We start from the raw sequence: 24,104 nt of genomic DNA on the forward strand, positions 1-24,104 counted from the left end.
GTGTGTCCAAACAGCCGTTTATTACCACATGTGGGGTATTGTTTTACTCGGGAGAAATTGCTTTACAAATTTTGTGGTGCTTTTTCTCCTTTAGTCCTTCTGGAAATGAGAAAAAATTAGCTAAACCTACATTTTCTTTGAAAAAATGTAGATTATTATTTTCAGGGCCTACTTCCAATAATTTCTGCAAAAAAACTGTGGTGTCAAATCGCTCACTATACCCCTAGATAATTTCCTCAATGGGTGTTGTTTCCAAAATGGGGTCACTTGTGGGGGGTTTCCACTGTTTTGTCCCCTCAGGGGCTTTGTAAATGTAACATGGCCTCCGCAAACCATTCCTGCTAAATTTGAGTTCCAAAAGCCAAATGGCGCTCTTTCCCTTCTCAGCCTCGCCGTGTGTCCAAACAGCCGTTTATTACCACATGTGGGGTACTGTTTTACTCGGGAGAAATTTCTTTACAAATTTTATGGTGATTTTTCTCCTTTAGTCCTTGTGGAAATGAAAAAAAATTAGCTAAACCTACATTTTATTTGAAAAAATGTAGATTTTCATTTTCACAGCCTACTTGCAAAAATTTCTGCAAAAAACCTGTGGGGTCAAAATGCTCACTATACCCCTAGATAATTTCCTCAAGGGGTATAGTTTCCAAAATGGGGTCACTTGTTTGGGGTTTTCACTGTTTTGTCCCCTCAGGGGCTTTGTAAATGTGACATGGCCTCCGCAAACCATTCCTGCTAAATGTGAACTCCAAAAGCCAAATGGCGCTCTTTCCCTTCTCAGCCACGCCGTGTCTCCAAACAACCGTTTATTACCACATGTGAGGTATTGTTTTACTCGGGAGAAATTGCTTTACAAATTTTGCGGTGCTTTTTCTCCTTTAGTCCTTGTGGAAATGAGAAAAAAAATCGCTAAACCTACATTTTCTTTGAAGAAATGTTGATTTTAATTTTCACGGCCTACTTCCAATAATTTCTGTAAAAAACCTGTGCGGTGAAAATGCTCACTACACCCCTAGATAATTTCCTTGAGGTGTCTAGTTTCCCAGATGGGGTCACTTTTGGGGGATTTTGACTGTTTTGGCACCGCAAGAGCCCTTCAAACCTGACATGGTGCCTAAAATATATTCTAACAAAAATAAGGCCCCAAAATCCACTAGGTGCTCCTTTGCTTCTGAGGCCGGTGTTTCAGTCCAGTAGCACGCTACGGCCACATGTGGGATATTTCCTAAAACTGCAAAAACTGGGCAACAAATATTGAGTTGCATTTCTCTGGTAAAACCTTCTGTGTTATAAAAAAAATTGTATTAAAAATGTATTTCTGCAGAAAAATATGAAATTTGTAAATTTCACCTCTACTTTGCTTTAATTCCTGTGAAATGTTTAAAGGGTTAAGACATTTTCTAAATGCTGTTTTGAATACTTTGAGGGGTGAAGTTTTTAAAATGGGGTGACTTTTTTGGGGTTTCTAATATATAAGGCCCTCAAAACCACTTCACAACTGAACTGGCCCCTGTAAAAATAGCCTTTTGAAATTTTCTTGAAAATGTGAGAAATTGCTGCTAAAGTTCTAAGCCTTGTGAGGTCATAGAAAAATAAAAGGATGTTCAAAAAACGATGCCAATCTAAAGTAGACATATGGGGGATGTTAATTAGCAACAATTTTGTGTATTATAACTGCCTGTCTTACAAGCAGATACATTTAAATTGAGAAAAATGCTAATTTTTGCAATTTTTCGCTAAATTTTGGTGTTTTTCACAATTAAATACTGAACATATCGAGCAAATTTTGCCAGTAACATAAAGTCCAATGTGTCACGAGAAAACAATCTCAGAATCGCTTGGATAGGTGAAAGCATTCCGGAGTTATTACCACATAAAGTGACACATGTCAGATTTGAAAAATGAGGCTCTGTCAGGAAGGTCAAAAGTGGCTAAAGAGGGAAGGGGTTAAAGCTGAAACTGTTATTTTATGGTATATAATCCATTTCATTCCTGCATGAACCTCATCCCTGCTGTAGCTGCATTTCAAAAAGCTGAAACTGTTATTTTATGGTATATAATCCATTTCATTCCTGCATGAACCTCATCCCTGCTGTAGCTGCATTTCAAAAAGCTGAAACTTTTATTTTATGGTATATAATCCATTTCATTCCTGCATGAACCTCATCCCTGCTGTAGCTGCATTTCAAAAAGCTGAAACTGTTATTTTATGGTATCTAACTCTGCTTTCCTGTCTTGCTATATAGTCTAATGTTATCTCAAAGTTTTGTCAAAGTGTTTGATCGTCGTTAAGTTTTATGATCATCCAGACCTGCTAGTTTGTTTGTTTATCTCTGCATAGCTTTTCACCTCATGTGTCTAGTTGATTTGATTAATAGCTGAACGAGCTTAATTAGGCCTAGATCTGAGCATCTACTCCCCTATAAATTTAGATGTAGCATATGGGGAAGGCACTCGTGCAGGGGGGCACGACGGCAGAAGTCATCTCTGTCTAAGTGTCATATTGTCAAAGTGTCCTGGCAGTTATACATGGCAGTGTCATATTGTCAAAGTGTCCTGGCAGTTATACATGGCAGTGTCATATTGTCAAAGTGTCCTGGCAGTTATACATGGCAGTGTCATATTGTCAAAGTGTCCTGGCAGTTATACATGGCAGTGTCATATTGTCAAAGTGTCCTGGCAGTTATACATGGCAGTTGCACAGGGTCAGTGACAGGTAAGCTGCATTACCAAACCAGACAAACTAGCCCACGCTCTCAATATTAGATTTCTAACTATCTGTAAACAAAGATGTTTGCCACCCCTCTCATCATTATAGCTGCTCTTGGTTTTCAATCCTATCACCCATTTAAGACTTGCCCAAAAACAGTCTACATCAGTCCCTCTCTCCTTGCCTCGCCCATGTACAGCTCCCATTCACTATTCACTTTCCTCAGTCAACTTAACCCATCTCATCCCACTGCCCAACATAAAAATCACTCTCATAAATCACATAACCATATGCTGTCTCTCTGCATTCTCCTGCTACTAGCTGCAGGGGACATCTCTCCCAACCCTGGGCCTCCCTTTTCTTCTGCCAAGCTCAACCACTTACCTGCCACACATAGAAACCCTGCAAATCTTCTTGCCATTCCTTGTATGTCTTCTCCGGTCTCTTTTAACTGTGCTCTCTGGAACTCTCGGTCCGTGTGCAACAAACTCACCTTTATTCATGACTTATTCCTTTCTAACTCTCTCAACCTTCTGGCTCTTACAGAAACATGGCTACACCTGTCTGACACTGCTTCCCCTGCTGCTCTATCTTATGGTGGTCTCCAGTTCTCTCATGCCCCCAGAACTGAGAACAGGCAGGGTGGAGGAGTAGGTATACTTCTTTCCCCACACTGCACTTTCCAGGTCATTCCCCCGGTCCCCTCACTCACATTTCCCTCTTTTGAAGTCCACACCCTCAGACTCTTTCACCCTTTTCCCCTCCGAGTGGCAGTTGTCTACCGTCCACCGGGCTCACCCCGCCAATTCCTGGATCATTTTGCTGCCTGGCTTCCACAATTTCTATCCTCTGAAACACCCACTCTCATCATGGGTGACTTCAACATCCCCATTGATAACCCAATCTCCTCATCTGCCTCCCAGTTTCTATCTTTAACCTCGTCCCTCGGTCTGTCACAACTTACTAACTCTCCTACACATGAAGACGGGCATTCACTTGACCTGGTCTTCTTCCGGCTCTGCTCAGTTTCTGACTTTATTAACTCTCCTCTCCCGCTTTCTGACCACAATCTTCTCTGCTTTACTATCAAATATTCTCTGCCTCCTCAGGTCATCCCTACGTATCAGACATACAGAAATCTACATGCCATTAACACTGTGAAACTCATAGACAGTCTACAGTCCTCATTGTCCCCTATCTCTTCCCTCTCCTGTCCCAATCTGGCTGCCAAACTTTATAATAACACTCTCAAAAATGCATTGGATGAAGCAGCCCCCACTACACTCCGAACCACCCGACAAAGACGACGACAACCCTGGCACACGCCTCAATCCCGCTTTCTTCACCGGTGCTTGAGATGTGCTGAACGACTGTGGAGAAAATCGCATTTGGATGCAGATTTCCTCCATTACAAATTTATGCTCAAAACTTACAACTCTGCCCTTCACCGCGCCAAACAAGTCTACTTCACTTCTCTCATCTCCACACTATCTAATAATCCAAAACGCCTCTTTGATACTTTTCACTCCCTCCTTAGTCCTAAAGTGCAGACGCCAATCACAGATCTCAGTGCTGAAGACCTGGCCAATTATTTTAAAGTTAAAATTGACAACATCCGGCATGATATTATCTCCCAGTCCCCTAGTAACATCGATCCCCTTCCCCCCCGCACTCCCTCTTCTTCACTCTCAGCATTTGACCCAATAACTGAAGAAGAAGTCTCGAGGCTCCTCTCTTCTTCTCGTCCTACTACCTGCCCTAGTGATCCTGTCCCCTCACACCTCCTCCAGTCCCTCTCCCCAGCTGTCACTAGTCACCTCACTAAAATATTTAACCTCTCTCTTTCCTCTGGTATCTTTCCCTCCGCTTTTAAACATGCCATTATAAACCCATTATTGAAAAAACCAACACTTGACCCATCCAGCGCTGCCAACTACCGACCAGTCTCTAATCTGCCCTTCATCTCCAAACTCCTGGAACGCTTGGTCTACTCTCGCCTTATCCGCTATCTCTCTGCTAACTCCATTCTTGACCCCTTACAATCTGGTTTCCGCACTCTACACTCCACAGAAACTGCCCTTACTAAAGTCTCAAATGATCTCTTGGCGGCTAAATCGGACGGTAAATCCTCTCTCCTGATTCTTTTGGATCTCTCTGCAGCCTTTGACACTGTAGACCACAAACTCCTACTTAACATGCTCCACTCTATTGGCCTCAAGGACGCGGCTCTCTCTTGGTTTTCCTCCTATCTCTCTGACCGCTCATTCAGTGTGTCATTTGCTGGTTCCACCTCTTCTCCTCTTCCCCTTGATATCGGGGTTCCTCAGGGATCAGTCCTAGGTCCGCTCCTCTTTTCTCTCTACACAGCTCCTATTGGACAAACCATCAGCAGATTTGGCTTCCAGTACCATCTCTACGCTGATGACACCCAATTATATACCTCTTCCCGTGACATCACCCCTGCTCTAATACAGAACACCAGTGATTGTCTGTCCGCTGTCTCTAACATCATGTCCTCTCTCTATCTGAAACTGAATCTTTCTAAAACTGAGCTCCTTGTGTTCCCACCATCTACTAACCTCCCTAAACCTGATGTCTCCATCTCTGTGTGTGGCACTATCATAACTTCTAAGCAGCACGCCCGCTGTCTCGGGGTTATTTTTGACTCAGATCTTTCCTTTACTCCTCACATACAATCACTTTCACGCTCCTGTCATTTTCACCTCAAAAACATCTCCAGAATCCGCTCTTTTCTTACGGAGGAAACTGCCAAAACTCTCATTGTTGCTCTGATTCACTCTCGTCTTGACTACTGTAACTCATTACTAGTCGGTCTTCCCCTCACTAAACTCTCCCCTCTCCAATCTATCCTCAATGCAGCAGCCAGGCTCATCTTTATGACCAACCGCTACACCAACGCCTCTAATCTGTGCCAGTCACTGCACTGGTTGCCCATCCCCTTCCGAATAAAATTCAAACTTATTACTCTCACCCACAAAGCTCTCCACAGTGCTGCACCTCCTTACATCTCCTCCCTCATCTCTGTCTACCACCCTACTCGGGCTCTACGTTCTGCCAACGACCTTAGATTAAAATCCTCCATAATCCGAACCTCCCACTACCGTCTCCAGGATTTCTCTCGTGCTGCACCCGTCCTCTGGAATGTGCTACCCCAGACAATCAGATTAATTCCCAATATCCACAGTTTTAAACGTGCCCTGAAAACACATCTATTTAGACAGGCCTATAACATTCCCTAATCTGACTCCTTTCCATGGCCCTCCATTTAGATTAGTCATCAGAATAAGATTCCCTCACACTCCTTCTCTTCATGTCCGTCATACACGGATAGTGGCTGGTGACCGGCTCATGCAGCTTTATGTTACCACCGCATGTGTATAAAAATGGCCGGACTATTGTGCAGAACAAACACTGTTACACTTTGTGTCTCCCTTATGTCCTCATAGATTGTAAGCTCTTGCGAGCAGGGTCCTCACTCCCCAGGTTTGAATTGTAAATGAACTTTGTCACTATGTAATGTCTGATATTGTTTGTTTCATGTTCCCTCTAAATTGTAAAGTGCTGCGTAATATGTTGGCGCTATATAAATAAAGATTATTATTATTATTATTATTATTTAAGGCTATGTTCACACAGAGTATTTTGGGGGAGGAATATCTGCCTCAAAATTCAGTTTGGAACTTTGAGGCAGATATTCCTCTCCCTGCACGCCGATTTTCGCGCCGTTTTTCGCCCGCGGACATTGAGCGCCGCGGGCATAAAACAGCGAGAAATACCCTTTCTCCTGCCTCCCATTGAAGTCAATGGGAGGTCAGAGGCGGAAGCGCCCGAAGATAGGGCATGTCGCTTCTTTTTCCCGCGAGGCAGTTTTACTGCTCGCGGGAAAAAGACGCCGACGCCTCCCATTGAAATCAATGGGAGGCGTTCTCGGGCCGTTTCTGCCGAGTTTTGCGACGCGGTTTCCGCGTCAAAAAACTCGGCAGAATACCCTGTGTGAACATAGCCTTATTATAGGAAAAAAATGAAACCGTTAAAAAAAAAAAAAGTACACATATTTGTTGTTATCACCGCGTTCGTAACGACCCAAACAATAAAACTATAATATTAATTTTCCCCCACGGTGAACATCGCTAAAAAAAAACTAAGTAAAAAAACAATGCCAGAATCACAATTTTTTTGGTCGCCACCATTCCCAAAATATAGAATAAAAAGTGATCAAAAAGTCACATGTACCCCAAAATAGTACCCCAAAATAAAAACTACAACCTATCCTGCAAAAAAAAAAAAAAAAAAAAAAAAAAAGCCCTTACGCAGCTTTTTTGACTAAACAATCAAAAAAGTTATGGCTCTCAGAATATGGTGACGAAAAAAAAAACATTATTTTAGATAAAAAAGTGATTTTATTGTGCAAACGCTGCAAAACATAAAAAAAATACGATATACATATGGTATCGCCGTAATCGTATCGACCAGCAGAATAAACTAAAATGGTAATTCATAGCCCAGGGTGAACGCTGTAAAAAAACATTGCCAGAATTGATGGTTTTTGGTCATCTTGTTTGCCAAAAAATGAAATAAAAAATGATCAGAAAAAATAAATAAATAAAATAAATAAGAAAAAACAAAATGCATGTACCCCAAAATGGTAACAATCAAAACTACAGATTGTCCCGCAACAAATAAGCCCTCACACCGCTCTGTTGGAGAAAAAAATAGAAAAAAGTTCTGGCTCTCAGAATAATGTGATGCAAAATGTGCAGTGTTGCAAAAGCGCATAAGATTTGACACCATTTATCAGTGCGACACCGGCCACATATCTATGAATTATTATTTATTTACCGCATTATTGTACTCATTATGCCCTGATGTTCTCCGCACAGATTACATATCCCCCCCACATTATAAAGTGAAATACCAGCAAAATGCCAAAACAGAAGAACTACCAAGCTAAATCTGCGCTTCAAAAGCCAAATGCCGCTCCCTTCCTTCTGAGCCCTACAGTGTGCCCAAACAGCAGTTTACCTCCACCGATATGGCATCGACATACCCGGGAGAACCCAATTGACATTTTATGAGGTATTTGTCTTCAGTGACACAAACTGGGCACAACATATAGTGCACTAAAATGGCATAACCGTGGAAAATGTTAATTTTCACTCTGCACCATCCGCTGTGCATTAACCCCTTCGCGCACCATGACTTAATAGCATGTCGTGGTGCAGGGGGTGATGTATGGAGCCGGCTCACGCGCTTAGCCTGTGCAATACGCTGCGTATTACAGCTGACACGGACAGGAACGGCGATCGCTCTGTTACAGGAGCCTATAAAAATGACAATATACTGCAACACATTAGTATTGCAGTGTATTTCTCCAGTGATCTAATGATCGCTGGTTCACGTCCCCTAGGTGTACTAAAAATGTGTAAAAAAAAAAGTAAATAAAGTTATTCGTGAAAAAAAAAATTCTATTTTTAAAGTTAAAAAAAAAAACGTTTTTCCCATTTTTCTCTAATGTAAAAAAAATAAATAAATACACAAAATTGAAAATAAAGGAGGCCCCAAAATCCTCTACGTGCTCCTTTGCTTCTGAGGCCGGTGCTTCAGTCTATTACCACACCACACTAGATCCACATGTGGGATATTTCTAAAAACTGCTCAATGTGAGCAATAAATATTGAGTTGCATTTCTTGGGTAAAACCTTCTGTGTTACAGAAAAAAATGTATTACAAATTAATTTTGGCAAAAAAAAATAATATATCTAAAGGATTAAAACACTTGCTGAATGCGGTTTTGAATACCTTGAGGGGTGCAGTTTTCAAAATGGGGTGATTAATGGTGACTTTCTAATATATAAGGCCCTCAAAGCCACTTCAGAACTGAACTGGTCCCTGAAAAAAATAGCCTTTTGAAATTTTCTTGAAAATGTGAGAAATTGCTGCGAAAGTTCTACGGTCTCATGCACACGACCGTGTTACGCTAAAGTGAATGGGTCCGTGAAGACTATCGGGAGCCAATTGGATGCCGTCAAAAACGGCCCAAGTGGCACAACGGTCATGTGCATGAGGCATAAGCCTTGTAATGTCGTAGAAAAATAAAAGGACGTTCAAAAAACGATGCAAAAAAAGTAGACATATGGAATATGTGAAATGGTAATACCACACAAAATAGCTACTACCTGTTTTACAAGCAGATACATTTAAATTTAGAAAAATGGTAATTTTTGCAAATTTTCTCAAAATGTTGGTGTTTTTCACGAATAAATATTGAAGTTAGACCAAATTTTTTCACTTATATAAAGTACAATATGTCACGAGAAAACAATCTCAGAATCACTTGAATAGGTAAAAGAATTCCAAAGTTATTACCATATAAAGTGACATGTTAGATTTGAAAACAATCGGCTTCATCCTCAAGGCCAAAACTGGCTCAGTCCTGAAGGGGTTAAGACCAGTGCAGTCATGCTATATATACCTGGAGTGCTTCTTCTTTCTGTTTCCGGAGTTTACGAGCTGCAGTCTCTAGTGCTTTGTGGAAGATTGTCTGAATAGCATCAAGGTGTTTATCCAAGTCAGCGCAGGAATTACTCATCTTCTGAGCCAAACAAACTTCGGTTATCTCTCTCAGCACAGAAATCAGCATTGGCAGACAGTTACAGGACTTCTCTGAAAAATAGAAAATCATACAGCACATGTATCAGCTTAGCGGTACTTTTACACGTGCCGATAAATTTGTTAAAACGAGCGCTAATTCACAATATAGCGAATCGTTAACCTCGACAGACATGAATTTATATGTAACAATAATCGTATGTTACTTCGGCATTTCCACACCACCGGTCTCGTCTGCTAATGACTTGCAGACGCCGGCTTATACTTGGGGATATTACTCCGAGAAACAAGAACTTTCAGGGAGCAATTTATCGCTCATTGTTGAACATGTTTGTTTTGGCCATGGATTGCAAATTTTTAGCCGATATTACAATATTTTACACGATGGTGACCCCATGTAAAATCCCCCTTACATCTAAATCCACTTATTTACAACGGTATGAAACTTCTAGCCGGATGTGACACATTTGCGTTATTCTCTCTCATCCGACCCTTTTTCTCCCCTGCCCAGACACCATCTCGCAACTTTCTTTTTGCATTAAAGAGGTATTTTCCAAATGACTCCAGAGGGGTATCCATTTCACATACCAAGGCCCTCGTGCTGGAGATCATGCGGGTGGCTTGCAACAATTTTGGCAGCTATGTTCTACGGCATTGTTCTCAAAATATTAGATTTATAATTGTCAATATTTCTACGTCTCTGCCATCTCCTTGAACATAACTCCCAAATATTGTCTTCCTTCCTGTACCTGTGATGCTAATGCGGTCTCTTCGGCTGGGTTCACACTGAGTTTTTTGGAGCGGAAACCGCTCTGCAAAACAAGGGCCGAAAATGCTTCCCATTGATTTTAATGGGAGGCGGGGGCGGTTTTCTCCCGTGAGCGGTTAAACCGGTTCGCGGGAGAAAGACGGGACATGTCCTATCTTCGCGTGATTACGCCTCTGACCTCCTATTGACATCAATGGGAGGCAGAGAAAGCGTATTTCGCAGCGTTTTATGCCCGCCGCTCTCAATGGCCGCGGGCGAAAAACACAGCGAGAATCGGCGTGCAGGGAGAGGAAAATCTGCCTCAAACTTCCAAACTGAATTTTGAGGCAGATTTTCCGCCTGCAAAAAAACTCAGTGTGAACCCGACCTAATGCTACTCACACTAGAGGTAATGATGCAGCCTCCATAAACCTTAACTCCTAGTGCTCTGCACAGAATGCAACTGATCTATGGAGATGGAAGTTTCCTAATAATCAGGAATATTTCTCTTATTCCAGTGCGTAGATCATTTTCTGCGGAAGATCTAGTTTTGGCATCCCTTGATTTATTCTCATCTGTTCAGAATATCTCATATACCCCTAGAGGCATCTGTGATCACTCCTCTCTAATACCATATCTGCGGGTCCTCCTCTCAAATCCCAAATTTGACACATGAACTCGGCTTGGCTAAATGCACCGGTTGTGTCTGCAGCGATTGAAGACCTTTATCCAGAGTACTGGTCGCACAATGCAGAGCATACCGGTGGGATTCTTACAAAGCCACTATCAGGGGAGCATTTATAGCAATGCAGCGAAGGAAACTTAAAACCAGAGAGGTACAACTGATAACTGCAGTACAGGCAGCTGAGAGAACTTATAGGGCTGATCCCCAAAACTCACAGACACCACTGGATACAGATTCAAAGAGAACTCCAGCTCTCGCAAAGGGAGCCAGCCAAAAAGAAAATGGCGTCAAAAAAGGCTGCTGGGGGGAAATGGGGGACAATATCTTGCTCGTTCTAAAAGTCCTTGCTTTTGAATTCCTTTTGTGATAGATAGTGGAGGTAATACATGTGCTAATCCGATTGAGATTCATTTAGTTTTAAAAGATCTCTACATAGGTCTTTACAGCTCCAAGTGGGCATCTCAGACCATGCAGCTGGCCCCTTCCTTTCGGCTCTTCTTCTGTGTACTAATATAGTCAGGCTACTCTGTTAGATGCTCCGACCACAGAAGATATACGGACTGCCTTTAAAACGCTGCCGTTTAGGAATACCCCCTGACTTAGATAGTCTGGTTGGGGACAGGTTTCAAGCTAACTCTAAAATGGTAGCACCCCGATTGTGTGAACTTTTTGAGGCCGCTTTTGATAGAGGCATTTTGCCAGAGTCCATGCCGGAGGATCTTACAGTTGTACGATTGAATCTGGGGAAGAACCCTCTGACAGCTATTTCTATCGCCTCATTACTCTTCTAAATTCTAATATTAGCCAAAATTCCCGCAGTGAGATTAAATACTGTTCTCACTTGTGCATCCAGATTAGACAGGCTTAGCACCAGGTAGAGAGACGGATATTAAATATTCAACGCTTCTATCTAAATATAGCTGCTGCTCAACATCACCTGACTGTACTCTCTCAGAGGGGCCAGATCTATGGGAACTCTAGGCTAGGTTAAACTTTAGCCCTCAAGACCCCCAGGGCCCGGATTCAAAAGCATTTAGACATACTGCACCGCTCTTTCCTGGGTTGCGGCATGAGGCAGGGTTGCCCCCTCTCTCCACTTTTGTTTGCCCTTGCTATCGAGCCCCTAGCATTGGCTTTCCATCAGTCCACCAATAAAAAAAGGGCCTTCCAAAGGCCACTTCATTTAAAAGGTTTCCGAGATATGTTGAGGACACCGTGGTCTATCGGTCTGAAAACGATTCTTCCCTGTTTTCACTACTTCATCTAATAGAGAAGTTTGGTTCCTTCTCTGGCCTGAAAGTGAACTGGTCTAAGGCCCCATGCACACGACCGTATTTTTGTCCACCCGTAAATACGGGTCCTTGGTGACACGTAGTCGACCCGTATTGCACCAGTATTTATGGACCAGTGCCTGTAAATACGGGTCCGGTGTCACCAGTATTCCATACGGGCATATTTTCTCTGCAAAATTACACTGCAGTAATCGGCAGCCCCTTCTCTCTATCAGTGCAGGATAGAGAGAAGGGACAGCCCTTTCCGTAATAAAAGTAAAAGAAATTCATACTTACCCGGCCGTTGTCTTGGTGACGCGTCCCTCTCTTGACATCCAGTCCGACCTCCCTGGATGACGCTGCAGCCTGTGATTGGCTGCAGCGGTCACATGGGCTGTAACGTCATCCCAGGAGGCCGGACTGGAGGAAGAAGCAGGGAGTTCTGGGTAAGTATGAATGTCTTTTTTTTTTTTTACAGCTTTATCTATATTGTGATCGGCAGTCACTGTCCCTGGTGCTGAAAGAGTTACTGCCGATCGTTTAACTCTTTCAGCACCCTGGACAGTGACCATACACCGACGTCGCCTAGCAACGCTCCCGTAATTACGGGTGCACACACACGTAGTCACCCGTAATTACGGGAGCCCCATAGACTTCTATGGGCCTGCCCGTGCCGTAATTACGGCCTGAAATAGGACATGTTCTATATTTTTCAACGGCACGGGCACCTTCCCGTAACCATACGGGGAGGTACCCTTGGCCAATAGAAGTCTATGGGCCAGTAATTACGGGCCGTAATTACGGCCCGTGACTACGGGTGTTTTTACGGTCGTGTGCATGGGGCCTAAGACTGCTCTGTTTCCTCTGTCGTCCGAGTATGGACAGGACTCTCCTCTTACCAGTTGCCCTTCATGTTGTTGATAAAATAAAGTATTCGGGAGTGGTGGTCTCACTAGATGAACAGATGCGTCTACCCTTACCTTTGCTAGAATTTGTTTAAGGACTCAAATTTATCATAGAAAACAATTAAATACAATATTGCCACATGCAAGCAAAACTCTTGACAGGCCGCAACTCACATCACAACCCCTGGGTGTCTACATATAGCATAAATATCTCATGAAAACAATTTACATTTTTTTCAAAGCTGTTCATCTCACGCCACACGTCAGGAAATATTGAGATAAAAGGAAAGGTAAGTAAGGACACATCTGTAGGTAAAGTTTTGAAACTTAATCTTGAACCACTACTAATGGCTAAAAAGACACAGCTTAAAGGGGTTTCCCATGAGAGACATTTATGACCTATCCACAGGATAGGTCATAAATGTCAGATAGATGCACGTCACACCTCTATCTCTAGAACAGGGCCCCCTAAGCCTATACTGCCTCTCTGGTCTAATATCCTTCAACGTCTTAATACCCATGTCAACTTCTCCAGAATATTCACCCCCACAGGTCTGCTTATTGGGTATCATCCATGAGGTTGTCCAGGGCTTTTACAATAACATTTTCATTCACTTTCTACTCTTCTGTATACAGAAAATAATTATTGTCTTGGAACTCTACTGCCCCCCCCCCCCCCATAGCTTATCACTCTACGCAGTTGATCAATTATTAAATTTCCTTGTACGAAATCTGTTTATCAATAGAAAATTCCAATACAAATGTAATAATGTTTGGTCTTAGTGGCTTGAGTTAGAAGATATGGCTGTATAATTTTCTATGTATGTTAAAGTCTGATATCATTACCAAAATGCTGGGATGGGGGCACGGGGAAAGCGCACCGGTGCTAATGGTTAAGTGTCTGCTGGATACTTGGTGTGTGAATATGTTCTACCTTATCTATGTTTTTTGGTGTGTAAGGTTTCCTCCTATTTGTGTGTATGGTTTCCTCCACAGAAGTATAAAGAAAAAGAAAAAAGAAAGAAAAAAGGGGAGGGGGGCTTTCCATCTTAAGCATTTCTGTTGTATCTACAGGCACCCACCTCTGGGTCCCTCACCTATCGGGAAAAGGGGGTTTGGCCACCAGTCTCCATAGAGTGCAAGCCATATCCCTCTGCATGCAGCTCTCCGTTGAAGCCTATGGGAGTTTGGGAAGGGACCAAGCAATCTGCTCGTTCTCCAAATAGGTGAGGGTCCTAGAGGTGGGACCCACATCTTTCAGGCATTTATCCTTGAATATATTACTGAAAAAGGCCATACTTACTGATACAATGGCAGGTTAACACACTAGTTTCCATCAGGATGCAGACAAGCCACAATGTATATGAGGGAGGTCTAATCTGTGTGAGGCGCTTGAGTTGCTGCTCGCCAATATTTAGCTCCTGAACTACCTCCCTATATCGCATTGTGGCTTTTCCGCATCCTGCTGGGAATTGGTGTTTCACCATGCCCTTGTATTCGTAAGTTTGGCCTTTTTCTGTGATATGTTGTAAATTTTATCCCATTAGGATATACAGAAGAGAAGATTTCAGAGGAACCACCACAGCAGTAGCTGGCGAGTTACTGAATTGTTATAAGTTTACAGAAAGGTGCTTTTGTAGGGTAAGTTAGGAGTTAACCTTTTCACTGCCAAGGACGTAACGTGTCATAACTTTAAAGCGACCTTCCGGTCCCAGGACAAAATTATAACGATGAGGGGGTATATGGAGTTATATTACCTGAGGCCCTCCAGTTGCGACCCCATGTCGTGGATCCGCTCCTTTGGGGTCCCCCTTTGTGCTGTCCCAAAATGGCCAGATGAGCAGCTCTGGCCTATCCGAAAACAGCGGGACGGTCTTCACTCGTAGTCTAAAAAGCGCTGCATCCATGTTGGGACAAAACAGAGGGGAACCCAAAGAAGCGGATCCACGGCAGTGGGGGGGGCAACAGGTAATAAAATTCCATGTACTCGGTCATATTTAAAATGTTGTTGCGGGACCGGAGGGTCACTTTAAACGATTGCCACGACTAGAATATAAGGGTAGGGCTTAGACCTTGGTATCAAATTACAGTGTAACTAATAGTTTGACAAACTTCTGACATGTCATAGTGACATGTCAGAAGTTTTGATAGGTGGAGGTCCGAGCACTGAGACCCCCACCAATCGCTAGAACGAAGCAGCTGAAGCGCGCATGTGAGCGCTCCGCCACTTCGTGTCTGTTCGGCTTTTTCCGGAAATAAATATATCGGTATACGGACTCAATAGAAGGTCTATAATCCCGTACTCCGATTGTTCGGCTTTTTCCGGAAAGTTGGTGGGGGTCTCAGTGCTCGGAACCCCACCAATCCAAACTTCTGACATGTCACTGACATGTCAGAAGATTGTCAAACGTTTAGCTACACTTTAAAGCTCAGAATCTTAGACAACAGTCCCTACAGTCCTACACATTAGTCCCTACACAACCAGTGCCGATAGTGACAGACTTTGAAGGGACACAACCTATAAACAAGGGGAATTTTAACACTCCAGCACTACGATTTCCCACAAAAGTGTGGGCAGCCTGACAGTCTCCAAACAACTGCCATCAGGAAAGCGAATGATGAGGCATGTTGGATATTTAACATGCCCGATTCTTTATCCCCCAGGAGATTGTGCATTGTACACTAGAATATGACAGTAAGCCATCTCATGCGTATGGCGAATTTCAATTTCTAATGTTGCACTAGAAGGTGATGTGCAGTCATTTACACAGGGCATGCCCCACAACAAAACTGGAGTGTATCATTGTGCTTTCATCTCTAAGTTTATTCCACCTAAAGTGGCCTAGTATTTCAGCAAAACGTATAGAAGCAAATTTTCAATTTAAATATGTATACATATGTTCTTAGAGAATATACATACGTAGATTCAACACACAGGAACATCAAACTTGTGTGATCAGCATTCAGGATTCTCCAGGCATAGGTTTTTAAGCACCTTGTGCTGGAGTGAAACTCGCTATGACTGTATGCGTCAAACCATGCTACTCAAATACTTACCAGTTTGAACAATTGCGATAACAATTTGAAGAATTTGTGCTTGAAATTCTGAGTCACCAAGGCCAACCATGACCACATCTTTACAAACAGTCAAGTACGTCTAATCAAAAGACAAAAAAAATAAAATATATATACTACATATAAATCTTTGACTAAAATATCTGTACTAGAATTACTTCATTATTTCTACTGTTACTTTAAGGTGACTATTGGCTGACCACAATCCTGAAATATTTTGGAAAAAACTCAATGAACGCTTTGGTCAAGTGCCACCTGTAATACATAGTAAGAGAAGGGGGCGCATGGCCAAAACATCTACAGCCTGCCCTGAGTGCCATAGAGAGGAACGACGGTTTAGGTGAAAAGCTGTATATTAAAAACAGGGCCCCCAGGACAGACCAGTACAATGCCGGTGGTGGAATAACACTAGCCTGTCTTCCAATTTTGCCTTTCTTCTTTTAGAGAAGATTCAAAAACGTTTATTTAATTTTTATGTTATTTTTGTACTCACAGTAAAATACCTTTCTTGTTGTATTATGTGGAGGACATGGCACTATAGTTATAGACCATTGCCACTAGGAGGCTGACTAGGTAGGAAAATGAGTGTCGACTGTCCCAAAAGACACTGGGCCAATGCTTTTGTACAAAAAGGCAGTAGGAGAAAAAACAAAACAAAAGAGCACATCTAGGGTCCTGGGAGGGTAACCATAACCAAACTCCCAAGCCCAGGGCAAAGAACAATAGGGCGGAAACGGTGTTCACCAATTAACACAACAAGAAAGATTTGACAGGGGGAATACAAAGCATCCAGTTGTTTTCCTGTTTATATTATTGGGGGTACACCGCACCATGGGACATCCTAAAGCAGTCCCAGAGAGTAGGTGAAGAAATAACTACCGTGTGACCTGTCGAACGCACAGCAGTTTGGACTATCTTACGACCCAGGCTGGAACCAGTACGATGTTCTCATTGATGTGGAAGGCAGAGACCATCTTCAGGTAATAGGATAAATCAGGTAGGAAAACCACCTTATCCTTGTGTATCAACAAGAAAGGAGACCTACAGAATAGCGCCACCAGTTCCAAAAAACCCATTTGATGGATGTAATGGCCATCAGGAAGGCACACTTTCAGGAAAGAAAATGAGGTGAAATGTCCCAAAATGGCTCAAAGGGTGAAACCTGGAGGGCTCCCAGAACCAGGTTGAGATCCCAGGGCTCAAAGGGATGCTGAAAAGGAGGGACTGCATGTGTAATACCCTGCAAGAGGGTCTTTACCTGGGAATGGAAGGCTAGTGTATGCAGTAGTAAGAGCAGAAACCTGGCCCTTTAGGGAAGCCGAGCCCAATATTGTATCCCTACAACACCACCTCACGAACCTAGACATTGTCCATGTGAGCCAGCCTCCTCTCTTGGAAGGGAAGAAGAATCTCCCCCCACCCGAAGAGAGGACTTGAGTGGGGAGACACCTTCACGTGAAAGAGGTCATGGAATTGGAGGTCTTCTGGGACAGAGGGTGGCACTGCCAGGAGGACTTAGGCTTGAAAGAGGGACAACCTGATTCCATTAAACAGATGGTCCTTCTCTCCAGCCTCTGAGAGAGGGAAGTTGCGAAAGTAGCAAAACCTCTGGGAACACTGTTGGCGTCTAGGATGGTTCTGAGACAGGAGGGAAGTCTTGCTGTCAGTGGCCTCAGAGATAAGCTCATCTAGACATTAACCAAAAAGTCTTCCCACAGAAACGGGAAGACCGTCGAAAGCCTATTTAGAAGCAGGGTCTGCCGCCCAGGATTTTATCCCAACCGAGCGGCGAATCATCACCGAGTTAGCAAACGGGAGGACTTCAGAGAGGCCTCGTAAAGGAAATTTGAAGCATAGATAACCTGAGAGGCCAGATCAGTCCTGCGGAGATCCCTCGGAGATGTAAGCCAGACTGAACAAGCTTCACTGACCCAGGAGGGGGCGAATGCTGTGCATATGGCAGTACCTGATGCCACAAAGGCAGGTTTTGCATGAAAGTCTAAACTCTTAGCAACGGTCTTACTGTGCGTTGTGATTCCATGACAACAACGCACAGTTCTGACACTTTTGCTTGTTATAATTATTAATACTTGAAAAACATATATACACATACATGTGCCCAGACATTGTTAAAGGGAATGTGTCGCAAATGAAACCTTTTTTTTTTTAAGTGTCGTTACTTATTTCTATTATATTTTTTACGTTTTTTGCTGTATTTATTTATTTTTTTCCGTATGGTGGAAAGTATTAAAAAGTAAATAATAATTTGACATGTTTTCCAATGTTGGCCACCAGGGGGAGCACTTCCCAGAATTACAGCAAGGTGAATAAGGCAAAGTAACCTGACTCACAGCTGCTGTAAATGTGGGAGGGAACCTCACCCCCCCTCTCACAACCCAGGTAAAGGTGTCTTCAAATTGCTAAGCAGTGTCCGGCAGCCATATTGGGTGTGATTCTGCAGCTGGAAGAAGTTATAGGACACACCAAAAGGCTAAGTGCATGTTCACACGCTCACTAAACAAAGGGAAAACCGTTCCTGATTTTCAGCCATTTTTTAATCAAACTCGCGTTTTTTAACGGCCGTTTTTGGAGCTTTTTTCTATAAAGTCAATGAAAAACGGCTCCAAAAACGTCCCAAGAAGTGATGTGCACTTCATTTTGGTCGGGCGTCTTTTTACGTGCTGTTTTTGGAAAACTACCACGTAAAAAACGCCCTGTCGGAACAGAACGCCGTATTTCCCATTGAAACCAATGGGCAGATGCTTGTAGGCGTTCTGCTTCCGATTTTTCAGCTGAAAACATTGTGTGTGAACATACCCTTAGGGTATGTGCACACGCTAACTGCATTTACGTCTGAAATGACGGAGCTGTTTTCAGGAGAAAACAGCTCCGTCATTTCAGACGTAATTGCTCGTACTCGCGTTTTGCGAAGCGTCAATTACGGCCGTAATTTGGAGCTGTTCTTCATTGAATTCAATGAAAAACGGCTCAAATTACGTCCCAAGAAGTGTCCTGCACTTCTTTGCCGAGGCTGTTATTTTACGCGCCGTCTTTTGACAGTGACGCGTAAAATCACAGGTCGTCGGCACAGGTCGTCGGCACAGTACGTCGGCAAACCCATTCAAATGAATGGGCAGATGTTTGCCGACGTATTGGAGCCGTCTTTTAAGGTGTAAATCGAGGTGTAACATGGCGCCGCACCTGTCCTCAGGTCGTGTGTGGTATTACAACTCTGTCCTATTCACTTCAATGGAGGTGAACTGCAATACCAGACACGACCTGAGGACAGGTGCGGCGCTGTGTCTCCAGTCCAGACACCCCTTCTGTCCTGAGATGACCCAACGGGGGAGGCGGGTGTCAGAGCCACCCACCGCCATCACTGCAGACAGAACCACACAACTACGGCATGAGGGCAGGGCTTGTCCTGAGTGCACTGTCTCTTGTTATGGACAGATTTATAGTCACATGAACCCCGTCTGATGAACCGGTAACCTAGGTCCGATCACATGACAGAGGGGGTCACCAAAAACCCTGTGCACCCTCAACCCGTCCATCCAGCCCTTTCCTGGTTATAGCTGCGTCTGGGAAAGCTGGGTGACCACCATTACCCCTCATACTGGAGTGTTTAGGGATGTGACTAATGAACCTCTCACACTCCAGTGGGAGGGGTAATGGTGGTCACCCAGCTTTCCCAGACCCCTGAACGATAAATCTCTCTAGTTGTGCTGAGACTGTTTGGGGATGTGACTAATGAACCTCTCAGTCTCAGCACAATTAGAGAGATTTATTGTTCAGGGGTCTGGGAAAGCTGGGTGACCACCATTACCCCTCCTAGTGGAGTGTGTTTGGGGATGTGACTAATGAACCTCTCACACTCCAGTGGGAGGGGTAATGGCGGTCACCCAGCTTTCCCAGACCCCTGAATGATAAATCTCTCTAATTGTGCCGAGACTGAGAGGTTCATTAGTCACATCCCCAAACAGTCTCAGCACAACTAGAGATTTATCGTTCAGTGCTTTCCCAGCACAGTTTCTTCATGTGTCCTTCACACAAGGGGGGGGGCGTCAGGGGGGGGGGCGTCGGGGGTCACGAGAGCGGGGGTCTGTGAGAGAGAGAGTGGGACATGCAGAGACGCACATCTTACCTGCAGTGCAGCTGGTCTTCAAGATGGCGCCTGCTCTCTCCCTGCAAACAGCTGCTCTGCTCTGTGTGACTCTGACCTGCGTCTGCGCAGTACAGAGAAATAGAGCAAAGTCAATGGAACGGGTCCCGTTCATTGACTCCTATGGACTGTAGCTGCCGTATTCCATGTCTGTATGTGTCGTTAATCGACACATACAGAGATGAAAAACAACATGGCAGCCCCCATAGTGAAGTAAAAGTTAGAAAAAAGAAAAAAGTAAAACACAAACACACACATAAATAAAAGATTTTATAATAAAACACTAAATGCATTGATATCAAAATATTTTTTTTCGTGACACTGTTCCTTTAAGGTATATTGATATATATATATATTATATATACACTTGTAGTTTCACTTTGAATTTTATTCTTATATTCTATGTCCAAATTTTATCCTAGTTTTAAAATACTATTCTTATTTTGTATTATCTTATTTAACATCCTTTCTTACGGTCTTTTATATTACTGTAAATAATGTATTTTTAAATGTCTAAACTTTTTTTAAAAAATAATAAATTTTTTTGCCGTAATCTGCCCTCTCATTGTGACCTATAACCTAACCCGTTAGTCATCTTGACTACCCACCTGTGATAGGGGCTATATAATGGCCGAGACTTCTCTGTTTTCATTTACTTGTATCTGACCTGACGAAGGGGCCGGTACGGCTTCGAAACACATATAGTGCTGTTGTTTTATGCACAATAAAAGTGATTTCAAACATAGCTGCGCCCTTGGATTTTCCGTCCCTTTTCACCCCTTATCTTCAGGATATATACAGCGGAGATTGCCTCTACATCTCCAGATCGGGAACTTGGCTGCAACTACCTTACAAGTGGGACTTGGAGACGCTTTTTTGGATGTTATGCTCCTAGCATAACACTATCAGGTCAGCACAATTGACCACCTCTTTTCTCCTCGTATTTCTACAGGTTCATGCACGATGTGCGCTTTGTTTCTTTTCGCTTTATAGCATAATCTCTTAGCAAGTGAGTCACTCAGAGACTGACAGTGGAAGAATGGTACTATTGGAGAGCCTGAAAACAGGCGGACCCACCGAGGGAGTGATGATCCACTTGGAAACCAAGTCCTCCTGAAAAGGCGTCAGTCCTCTTGTAGACGGGCAAGCGCCCGTCAGGGTGATTCCATTCTTTAGAGAGGAGATCCTCAAACTCGCCATGGGTTGGGCAAACTAGAGTCTGGCATCTGTGGCTGCGAAAAGACACTTCTCCTTGAGAAGGGGAGTCATCCTTAACATGTAATGAGTCCCTGACAGCATGGATCAATTCCAGAATAGCAGCCTCCATTTTACGGTCTTGTTTGGAATCTGATACAGGGTCAAAGGATTCCCCAGTGGAGACAGACTGATCCTGCTGAGAGGCAGCTTCCCTAGTGCTGGTCCTAACACGGGATGTTGGTGAAGAGGAATGGGACCTGTCCCTTATGTCTGTTGCTGGACGGCATTAAAACAGAGGGAGATGCAAGGGAGGCACTCATCTGGGATAGGAGCGTTCCAAAGACTGACCCATAGTTTGGGAGAGTCTAAAACGGTCCCCTAAGGCCTGGTTATGGGACAATGCCTAGTCAGGGGGCCACATTCTGCAAGGGTGCCGGATCCTGAAGGGCCCTGGTTTGCAGGCGCTGAGAGCTTAGTGGTTTAGGCAGGCTACATGGGAATTTTGCATTACAGAAACTACACTTACAGCGAGTCAGCAAAGCCACGGGGGCCAGGTGTCTGGAATCCTTTTGGCAAGAAGACATGCTGGGAGAATATCTTCTACACTGATTAAATTTATCAGAAAAAGAGACAAAGAAAAAAACAGACCCCCCTAGAAGAAAAAAAACGAAAAAACGCACAGAGTTGGTCTACCGGACCCTGTTGCTGTGTCCAGACTGAGGCGAAGACTGAGGATCATGGGAGCTGACGGACTATAGCAGGTCTGAAGAGGATGGCGCTGACTGCAACAACATCGCCGACAGAAGACTGCCCTTCTGAAGAGCAAGATCACCCAGAAGAAACCCGTCCAGGGGAAACCGAGGCCACACACCCTCAGCTAAAGAACACATTAACAAAGCACCCAATAGGAACATGGGTGAGCGGGAATACCGCAGAGACAATAGTGGCCGAGTTCTCCAAAAAGCGATCAGCGGACGATCGGGAGGTCCTCCCCAAAGTGTAAAAGCCTTATGGGGGGAGGGGGCGAGGACGCTAAAGGCTAGGGAGGCTATGAACTGCCTAATACCGGCAGGCGGCTAGACTGTAAAACCCTGACTGTGGCGGGCATAATATAGGCCGGGGAATGGTGGGGTGTTTCAGTGGTAGATGTATACCCTTATACTCATTATCTGGCGTCTTCGGGTGCGTAGAGTCACCTTTTCGGTAACCCCTTACATATAAGTAGGGTTAACTGCATGCAGTCTGGTGAAGCAGAAACAAATGTTAGGTGACCAGGAATAGAGTAAGCACAGTGCAGGATGCTGCCTGGTTTCCAGACACCCTCAGGGGGTTGACTAGGCGGTTGACCAGACTAACAATCAACCCTGAACCTAGAGGGAAAGAAAGAAAGACATAAAACTAAAATAAAAATGTGCTGCAGACCTATGAACACTAGGCTAAAAACAGTGTCTGTGATAAGGGTATGGCTTGCCTGGGCCTCTTTTTCCTACCTAGAGTCAGCCTCCTAGTGGCAAAGGCCTATACCAATGATGTTGTGTCCCCCAATTATATAAACGAGAAGATAAAATTCCCTACCTCCATAAGGCTGTGTTCACATCTGCATCGTGGTTTCAGTTTAAAACAGCCACAACGCATTGCTGGATCAGTCACGTGAAAAATACCAGTGGCACTTGGCAGACCCCATTGACTTATAATGGGGTCCGGCGGGTTCCGCTGAGGTGACCATCATTTTGATGGGAAGAATAGTGCTACTTGACGTGCTATTTCTCCTGTCAAATTTGACTAAATCTGTGATGGGGGCTACAAATGGAGCCTCCAACGGACATATGAACATAGCCTTAGTTGTAAACGTCATTTGAGCATGGTAATGGTAAAATAAATAACCCTTTAGAAGCCTAAGTCATCTGTTATTTAAGAGTTAGATATGTCTTACCTCAAGTATTTCTATAGACAAATCACTCTGCTGATCGGAAATGATCTCATCAGAAACCAGAAATGCAAGAACTTCATTTTTAATCCAGGCCCCTGTGTCCTCTAAGACAGACAGATATGTTTTCTCTTCTGAGTTAAACTATATAACAAAAGCAGAAATGAGTCTCGTCAGCAGAACCCAATAAAATGTGTGCAATTTGATTCATGGCTCTTTAGAAGATCTTCAATTGACTTTAATAAAATTACCTTGTATTGGAGGTGGATACTGAGCCTGCCATAAAGGCTGAAAGCCCGCAGGGCAGTTTCTTGAGTGATCTTATGAGCTGTATCTTTCGTTGGCTTCATAAAAGAGCATAGCACCTCCTAAAAAAGATATAATTTCTCTGTCAGAGCAAAGTCAATTGAAAAAAAATAATTAAAAAAAGTAATAATAATATGAGCAAGACATTTTAATACAGTTGTAATAATGACTAACATATGTAGGAGTGCAGACCAAAAACTAATCTCATCCTGATTTTGTATTGCTTTATGGATGCTTAGAACGGTCTTAGCAGATGTAGCGGATAAATCAAGAGCAAGTGAAGTAAAGAAGTATTCCGGTTTCAGCAAATAAAGCTTTTTCTTGGCATAATGAGAATGTAAACTATTTTGCAATACACCGTCTGTATCGATTCCTTACCGTTTTGATGGTGCCATGAGCTCTGCATTCTGTCATTCAATAGGAATCTTCATTGTTTACTTGCACAGTAAAAAAAAAAAAAAAACAACAATCTGTCCTGGTCATGTGAT

The 24,104-nt window shown here is 43.5% G+C and overlaps 1 protein-coding gene across 1 annotated transcript in view; it reads right to left on the minus strand.

The window, feature by feature from the left end:
* Positions 1–24,104, minus strand: part of NCAPG2 (non-SMC condensin II complex subunit G2) — an 89,274-nt gene that overhangs the window by 11,959 nt on the left and 53,211 nt on the right. The window contains exons 20-23 of the mRNA XM_075827407.1: positions 23,562–23,678; positions 23,317–23,454; positions 16,007–16,106; positions 9,204–9,394 (exon numbers count right to left, since the gene is read on the minus strand). Of these exons, the coding sequence (XP_075683522.1) occupies positions 9,204–9,394; positions 16,007–16,106; positions 23,317–23,454; positions 23,562–23,678 (546 nt within the window). The remainder of the gene's footprint in view (positions 1–9,203; positions 9,395–16,006; positions 16,107–23,316; positions 23,455–23,561; positions 23,679–24,104) is intronic.

This window comes from Rhinoderma darwinii, chromosome 5 (assembly GCF_050947455.1).
Source record: "Rhinoderma darwinii isolate aRhiDar2 chromosome 5, aRhiDar2.hap1, whole genome shotgun sequence".
Classification (NCBI taxonomy): Eukaryota; Metazoa; Chordata; class Amphibia; order Anura; family Rhinodermatidae; genus Rhinoderma; species Rhinoderma darwinii.